The following is an 8,713-nucleotide window of genomic DNA, read 5'->3' on the forward strand; positions in this document are numbered from 1 at the left end:
CTTGCATCTTCGACTTCTCATGTTAGACTCATGAGCTTGATTGTACGTACTTGTTGCCGTAGATCTTACATTTTATTGGTGATAAATGGTTTATCTGTATTGGAATCAACAAATTTGTCGATGTCTTTTTGCTAGTTTGTCATCATGAGTGGCATACTAATCGTATTCAACTTCTTTTAAATCAGTCTAATTTTATTTAAAAAATTCGGATTTTCTAAAGTTAGTTTTCTATTAAACTAAATAAAGTTACTCCTTAAGATCTCGACCCCCCAACGAGAAAATAGTGGACAGCTCTGAACGGGTCTACTTTTTTCCTTATATTTCTTCTTTTACTTTCTCTTTTTCCCTCATTTCTTTCATCCCATTTGCTCCTGGATGCATCTGATAACTGCGCATGACCTCAATCCGTCAATCGCCGTGCACGACGGAGTGCTTAGCTCGACCAACAACCACGATCACGCGTCCGCCTCCAGAAACTTCGCTCCCGTCTTCATAGGCCAGTCCTCGAGCACCCAACGCCTTTGTATCTCCCTCTGCGCCCCTCTCTGCACTTACGAGTCTTGAGTTGAGCTGGGCTCGCGATGCCAAATCCGACGTTGCCCACCCCTGGCAGGGTCTTGGGTGCCTGAGGTTGGGTGGCGACTGCATGGGGGTCCCGAACCCCGAACCCTCGGGGGGGGGTGGTTAGGTGGTGCGTGAGGTGGAGGGTGGACCTCAAGTCCGGCAGGTGAACAATGTATAAGTAGAAGACAGTGACATCTCTCTGAAATTCTCACGTAACCTTTCGACGGAGAAAATACTATTGCCGGTCGGTGACAAAAGTTTGTTCGTGTTTCCTTCTCTAAGGTATATTCTCGAGGGTTTCATACGTCATAATAATTTAATATGTAGGATGAAGGATATGCATTAATTTGCATTAGCCGGTCAATTGAGCCTTGCTTCCTAACGTTTCTCAGAAGCAATGGATCAAAGTCATATAGACAATGGAGTGCAGATCAAGCTGTGACTAATATTACTTTAATAAGACTTATGATAAGATGCATGATTGGTTTTAAATTGACAAATTTTAACTCCAAGTCGAAGGTCAAGGAAATGGATAATTTGCATTTACTTATCCCAAACAGTATAGTGTTAATTGACAAAATTAGCCTACGACTTTGTTAAACATGAATTGACATTTAAACTTTGTTAAACATGAATTGACATCTAATAACACATTTTTTTAGGAAAACTAATAATCTATGGGCTGTTACTTTCATATCTCGGTTAAATTTAAAAAAAATTCAAGTTTTATTCTTTCTTGCAGCTATTTTGAAGAGAACAGTTCACCTTTTTCCTCCAAAATGAAAAAAACAAAATTCATGATTTTAATTCATTTGGTCCTTCCTATCTTAAAACTATACAGGCTATAAAAAGATTAAAAAAAAAGAAAATGAAGGAAAAGATCAACACTAAACTTTTTATATTGTTTAATCATAAAGAAAAGGAAGGAAAAGATCAAGACAAAAGTTTGTTCGTGTTTTCTTCTTAGTCGTGAGTTCAAAAGGAAAGTTTATCTCTACGGTTTATTCTTGAGTGTTTGATCCGTCACAACATCCGTTAATTTATATTAGCCGGTCAATTTAACCTTGCTTCCTAACGTTTCTGGGCAGTAATGAATCAAACTCATGTAGACAATGGCAGATCAAGCTGTGACCGATATTCCTTTGGTAAGAATATGATAAGATGCGTGATTGGTTTTTAAGTTGAGAATTTTAATTCCAAGTCCAAGCTCAAGGATAATTTGCGTTTACTTATCCCAACGAAATAGTGTTGATAGACAAAATTAGCCTTCAAAATTTTTTTTTTGGGTAAGAAAAGGGACAAAACCCGGGTATTACATTAACGCTTGTCTAACGAAGCTTAAACCAGATTGATATCCTGTCAATAGAGGAAATAAACCTATTGGGGGCCTATCTAATGCCGGAGTGGCATTTACATCGTAGGACTAAATGATCCGGTTTGTTAACCAATTTGAACACAAATTTCCTTCCCTAAAAGTATGAAGAATTCTGACTTGTTGGAAGTACTTTAACAATTTTCGAATTCGAAAGATGAGGATGTCATGAAAACAGTGAGAGATTGTTGGTTTTTAAAGCAGTGTAATTGTTGCTTGCGAGTCCACCTCCACAATAATTTTGGGAATGCTAAGAGAGATTGCTAGTTTGAGGCCCAAAAGGATATCTCAAAGTTTAGCTTTTAATGAAGAGCACACTCCTACATATTGGGCAAACTGGCAAGCCTGCCTGACTCATTATGAAGAAGTCCACCTACTGAAGCTAGACTGGGTTGCCTTTAGAAGTCCCGTCGCTGTTGAGCTGAAACTTTATTAATCATGTCTTGATATTTAATAGGGCAAAAGCCACCAAAACTCCAAATTATGCCCACCGCACATTTACTCTGAACTTTTTTTCATAACATAAAAAATCTCAAACTTGTACTTGTTTGACATATTTATTCTCTGTCAAGGTTTCGTCAATGAATACTGTTAAAAATATGTCTATATGGATGCCAGAAAGCAAACAATGTTGACATGACGTTCACGTGGCTTAAGTGAAATAAAAACGACGTTGTTTTGGCTAAAAAATCATTTGACGGAACCTTGATGAGGATAAAGTATCGCATAGGTACAAGTTTGGGGTTTTTTTATGTCATAAGAAAAAAGTTTAAGGTAAATGTGTCACAGTGTCCATACTTTGGGGTTTTTAATGTTACAAAAAAAGTTTAGGGTATATGTGTCATAGTGGGTATAGTTTGAGGTTTTTTGTGGCTTTTTCCCCATTTATTAACACATTTCTTTTAGGAAAACTGATAATCTATGAGCCGTTACTTTCCTATCTCGGTTAAATTAAAAAATTTCTTGTTATTCTTTCTTGCATCTATTTTGAAGAGAATAGTTCACCTTTTCTACCAAAATGACAAAAACAAAATTCACGATTTTAATTCGTTTGTTGCTTCCAATCTTAAAACCATACAGACTAAAAAAAGAAACGAAAAGGAAGGAAATTATCAAGACTAAACTTTTTAAATTGTTCAATAAGAAAGAAAGTTATTTATATTGCTTGTGAACTATGTAATCAATTTTTTTTCAAAATATAAGTTTGAATGCGAAGAAACTATAACTAGCTAGATTTTGATTTCCATCAAAATAACTTAATACTTAGACAAAAGAACAGATGAACGATTCTTTAACAACTCGAATTTAAAACATTATAACTTCAACAAATTAATGAATTCAAGATCATAAAACGGAGAAATGGTTTTGAATTTGAACATAGTTTTATTTTAAATAAAGACATCTTTTTTTTTACTAATTCAAAAGCACACCGGAGATGAACCGAAGATAAGTTAACTAATTCCTTTTTGGAAACTTGTCTCAAATATGGTGGGAATGGGAACGGGAGAAATACTGATATCAATTTTATTGAGAGAGGGGTGATATTAATTTTGTGATTGAAAGTTAATTTGGTCATTTGATATAACAGTGTTTTGTTTTAGTAAAAAAGGTGTTGAAACAATGCCGCCCTATAAGAAATATAATATAGTTTTAGGATTTAATCTAGGCGGCGCTATTTCCATCCTTTAATGACTAAATCCACCCCATTTACACTAAAAAGACAAAACCTGTCTCAATCTTTCAATTGCAGTTTAAAGTGATGGTCACACTCCTTTTTTATTTTTTTTTCTGCTTAGGGTAGTTACCATAATTAAGCATATTACATGTTCTGTTTTTTAGCATATTAAAGACAAGTGCATTCTCAGATATTCCTTTAACGTTTTATATGCTCCATGTACAATTATCTCGCTAATAATAAGGAAAAAAGACATTATTTGATATTGTATAAAACTGAAAAGTCTCTTCTTCATCATTGATCATATAACAATTTATCTATTTTTCGTCACTCTTATCTCAAAAGCTCACTTTCTTGGTGAACTTTTATTAATTTCATTAGTCCAAAATATATATATCAAGTCTCTTTATTTACTATATCAAGGAGTTTATCTTTTTTCCTTACTATAATGACAAGATACTTTTATACAGAGCATTTAAGACAATAGAGGAATATCTAGGAATACACTAAAAATATAATGCACAATGAGGTATGTTGATATTTTTTAGTAAACAGTTCATAGATGATATTAATTTCTGTCAATCCAAAAAATGATAATTCATCGGCATTTTCAATTTTTTTTAATTTATGCAATGTTTTAATTAAAAATAAATTTCATCTACTTAACAATTTATCCATAAATTTGATCAAAAACGTAAAAAAAAAAGTAGATTTCTTGGAAATTTCTCTTATCGACAAAAATAATTTTTTATGGAAGTAATATTTGACAATAAAAAAAATAGTGCCTTTAATATACATGGAAAATCTACAATAAATAAAAACAAAACATATGAAATTATTTAATTATATCCTACACAGATATAGAAAAACTAAAAAAAAAGGAAAAGTAAATAAATTTGGGACCACCAATTTAAATTGCAATTAAATGATAGAGGGCAATTTTGTCTTTTGGTGGATTTAGTAATGTAGGGGGTGGATATTGGCGCCGTCCTTTAATCTAGGAAAACTTTTTGGGGGCCAAAAAGCAAGTGGGCCTAAGCCCAAGAAAGACCAGCATAGCTTAGCATGTGGGTCTGAGCCTCAATTTCTAAGATTTATTTATGGCAACGTTTGGTTCACAGGAATAGCTATTCTATTCCTAACCTATTCCTGATGAAACACTCAGTTTCTATGTTTGGTTCAACAAAATGGATTAGGGAAAAACGTTTCTATGCGAATCTGTACATGAACTCTTTCACATTGATTTCCTAGTGTTCTCAAAGTCGCATTTGGAATAAAATCGAAGTCACATCTTCCCGGTTGTCCAAATTTTGGATTGAAGCTTACTTGGCTGATTGGATTTAATTAATTGAATCATTTTTCTACTGTTTTTTTTTTGCTTATGACTAGAGAGTGTGTCCTGAGCTTATTGTAAACACATGTTCATGCCACAAATGGTTTTGAACCCATAAACCCATCAGAAATTTGTCCAAAGCTTCCCAAATTTAGTCCATTTCTTCAATCCGATAAAAATTGTCAGGGGTCAACAAATTTCGTCTGTTAACCTTGAGGGATATTGAGTTGATCAAGAGTGTGTTTGTTTCACGGAATACTTACGATTTGAAAAATATTTTCCGAAAAATGATTAGTTACATCGTTTAAAAAAATTAGTCAACGGAAAATGTTTTCATTATTAACAATATTTTATGCCTAACTATTTTTGTGGGTGATAAAAATATTTTACATTCATTCATTTTTGTAAGCGATCTAAGCGATTATTTTTCGGAAAATGTTGTGTAAATCTTGAGTGTTTGGGTGAAACAAAATGCACCCTAAGATTCAATATCAAGACGCATCTTAAGTTGCTCGATCGGTGATCATAAGTACAATGAATTCATTTTCCTCGGAACCACCTTAAGAGCTTTCTCTATCTCTATATAGTTATCCAGTACTAATGAAGGGGGGGCCATCGGGACACTTAACCGGGTACTTTGAGTAGTTAGAACACTTCAGACCCTCATAATAAGGGACATATAACTCTTCCTCCAACATGAAGGAGAGACCATAGAGCATAAGAAAAAAAAAACAAAAATACAAATCACCCTATAATTAGGCTTTGACTTGCCATACGCTTCTACAATTACAAGGGCATCTCACCTTCAAAGCCTTCTTCTGTTGTCTGAGAGGGTCTTTCCTAGACTTACAACCTGCTTTAACTACGTCAACCTTGACTATGTGGTGGTCTGAAGTGCCCTTAGATGAGATCACTGAGTATGAATTGGGCACAAACTTGAACGGTGCCTCTGGAGATGCCCAGATGTAGTCCACACGCGTGCCATACTTGCACGTGCCCTGCACATCTGCAAGAGCCAAAAGAAGAAATTAGACTCATTGGAGTGTTCTTTTTCTTTTTATGGGGACATGTGAGCTAGGACAAGGAACACATACTTTGGCCTTTTGCAATAATGACCACAGGCTCACAATCCCCGGCAGAGTTCTTTGCATCAGTGTAATCTTTCCCCTTCAAGAACTTGGTTACTTCAACCTTTGGTGTGGGCTTCCCTATGTCCTCGTAATACTACAAAAAAAAGTAACAAAAAGTTTCAAAAGTACAAAAAAAAAAAGAAAAAAAGAAATAGTAACTTTTTTGATCATGGGTTTTTCCAGAAAAAAAATTAAGTTTCTTTTTCTTGAATTACCTTGACAATGTCCATCCATCTAGAAATGGAGTAATCTGACTCATCCAGTGAGTTGAGGCCACCTGCAAGGATGTGAGGAGGGTCATGTGATTGAACAATTGCCCTAATTTGCCTCATCCTCCAGAACTCATCCAGGTGGTCCAGCTGTGTGCAGTTGAAGCTGAGCTCTCCTGCCCATGGCACATCTATGGTGGCCTTCAACACATTCCTGGTCATCACCCACAACCCCAATCATTTCCAGTGACATTGTGCTCATGTTGATTAGTGTTGGGAATTTAGGATTAGCTCACCTCGATAGGACGGTGATTTTAAAGTAATTAGAAAGACGACATGACTTTACTGAAACAGACATGGTTAAAACCACCGAATTTGGACTCCAGACTCGGCATGACATAAGCATTTGATTACCTTCCCTTTTACTCTTTCTAAATTCTCGACAAAATTGTTTTGTTGAAAGGCACCAACTGGGGGGTCACAAAGGGAGTGCAGTAAAATCGAAATGAAGTTTCACTTTCATCCCTGAGATGTGGCTACTGTTTAAGCTTCTAATCATGCTAAAAACAGAACACAATACCCTATTAAGATGTTAATGTAGTAGCCAAAAATACACTCGCTGATATAACGAATGACTGACTTGATTTTCCAGATAAGATAGCTGCTAATTGACCCCCGAAGCACTCAGTTAAAAATGCCTACACGACAAGCATTGCAGAGCACTAGACTATGCTTTTTCTTGACCAATGCAATGATTTCAGGGAGGATATTAGTGAGATGACTGAACAAGCACCTGAAATCGTCGTCATCGGCAATCTTCTGAACCCGCCACCGCTTGATCGGCCACCTTGACAGGACTGCATTACCGTACTCGGGAGCCCAGCTCTCGGCAAACACGTAGTCCATCCCTAGAGCACTCGCCAGGTCAGAAAGCGGCCTCATTCCCTTCTCTTCCTGAGCCTTCACATCTTGCAATGCCAAAATGTCAGCATTCACCTCCTTGAGAACTTCCAATATGCTCTTGCCACTCCTCAGATTCTCTTCCTGATCGCTCCTGGAATTCCCCAGGCCCAAGCTGTAAGGGAAACATATCGGTGATCTTACTGGGACTTTGCTTCGAGTGTTCGTGCTGTTGGTGATCATAATCGGCGAGCTATTGGCTTCATTCAAGAAGCCAAGCAGCTTGCTATTGGCTATGGAGATCTCGTTCTCGGGCAGATTTATTGAGACCTTTAGGTTCGACCTGGCAGGCCTACCGTTCACCGATGGGTGCAGAGGAGATTGCTTCAATATGCTCCTCGGCTGAGAATTAAGTCCTCCTGGCTTCTTCTGATTATTACCGAACACAAAGTAATCTTCCTCCTCTTCTTCTTGATCGAACACGGAGGATCCATCGCGATTTGGGACGGCGGGCGCGAGAGAGAACATCGCCACGTTGAATGTTGCGACTCGGATCGGCCTCTCTGGGAAAGAGAAACTGAATTGGCCGTTGTTCGAACTGTTCTTGGCGCCTAGCAATTCACCGGAACGGACTCTCAAGCCAAACCTTCTCAATCTCTTGACAACGATCTTTAGCCGCGGCCGCTTCCTACTCAGCTGCCGTATTCTCGAGCAGAGAAGCCGGATTTTTCGTCGTAGCACACTCAGTATGTGAGCTGAATGGTCACTGCACAATTCTTCATGGGCCATGTATCAAAGTGTCAAAAGAAAAAAAGATGCTTTTAGCTCTTCATGGGCACCTTTCTTCACAAGATTAGAGCAAGTAAAAATCTTTGTTTGTGGCAAGATTGAGGGTCATGAGAAAGATGATAAATAAGAGAGTTAGTTGGAAACAGATGAGGTCATTGGATAAAGGTTGAAAAATGTTGTTTTATGAACAACAATGTTGAGAGAGAGAGAGAGAGAGAGAGAGAGAGAGAGAGAGAGAGAAAACAAACACCAACTGCTCCAAAGACAATGGTGGAGGGTTGAGTTTGACTATAAGCGCAAAAACTGTTGAGCTCCTTTTCCAAAGTACCAACTCCTACCAATCATATGTCAATTGTTGGCCTAAAAAATAATAAATTTACATAATTAAGGATGAAAATTAGAAAATAGGGTCATAACTAAACTTAGAATTGGAATGATCTTTGAAACCCTCCTCAAAAGTTATACAGTTGGGAAATCAGTTTTCATGGTTAGAGATCTTCAAGAACTCAAAAGAATTATATGATGACTTGGGCGAATGTATTAGCAAATAAGAGTAGGTTTGTCCCTCAGTTTATGATCCTTCTAACGAAAACACAACTTATGAGGAAATAACAAGTAAATGAATACATAAATAACAGAAAGGTCGAGCCAACAATGATTAAGGTCCAGGAAAGGTCCGGGAAAGGTTGACTTATGTGTAGGATTGCTTGTCTTGGACGGTGATGTGTGGTGTGTTAAGCA

General features: G+C 37.0%; 1 protein-coding gene across 1 annotated transcript; it reads right to left on the minus strand.

The window, feature by feature from the left end:
* Window positions 1-5,568: 5,568 nt before the first annotated feature.
* LOC115691347 (uncharacterized) lies at window positions 5,569-8,188 on the minus strand. The gene is made up of 4 exons (XM_030617942.2): window positions 7,077-8,188; window positions 6,290-6,497; window positions 6,039-6,168; window positions 5,569-5,950 (listed from the first exon to the last, which is right to left on the minus strand). Exons 1-4 carry the CDS (start codon window positions 7,970-7,972, stop codon window positions 5,700-5,702), a joined length of 1,485 nt encoding a protein of 494 aa, XP_030473802.1. The 5' UTR covers window positions 7,973-8,188; the 3' UTR covers window positions 5,569-5,699.
* Between the last annotated feature and the right edge of the window lie 525 nt (window positions 8,189-8,713).

The sequence above is a fragment of the Syzygium oleosum genome, unplaced genomic scaffold (genome assembly GCF_021117445.2).
Source record: "Syzygium oleosum isolate NSW1041296 unplaced genomic scaffold, Sole_v2.1 Sole_v2.38, whole genome shotgun sequence".
In the NCBI taxonomy this organism is placed as follows: domain Eukaryota; kingdom Viridiplantae; phylum Streptophyta; class Magnoliopsida; order Myrtales; family Myrtaceae; genus Syzygium; species Syzygium oleosum.

Coding starts and splice junctions, on each gene's coding strand:
- LOC115691347 (XM_030617942.2), bottom strand. CDS start 7,972: ATGGCCCATGAAGAATTGTGCAGTGACCATTCAGCTCACATACTGAGT. Junction 6,498..7,076: donor GCCGATGACGACGATTTCAG/GTGCTTGTTCAG, acceptor GGTGATGACCAG/GAATGTGTTGAAGGCCACCA. Junction 6,169..6,289: donor GATGGATGGACATTGTCAAG/GTAATTCAAGAA, acceptor TTTTTTTTGTAG/TATTACGAGGACATAGGGAA.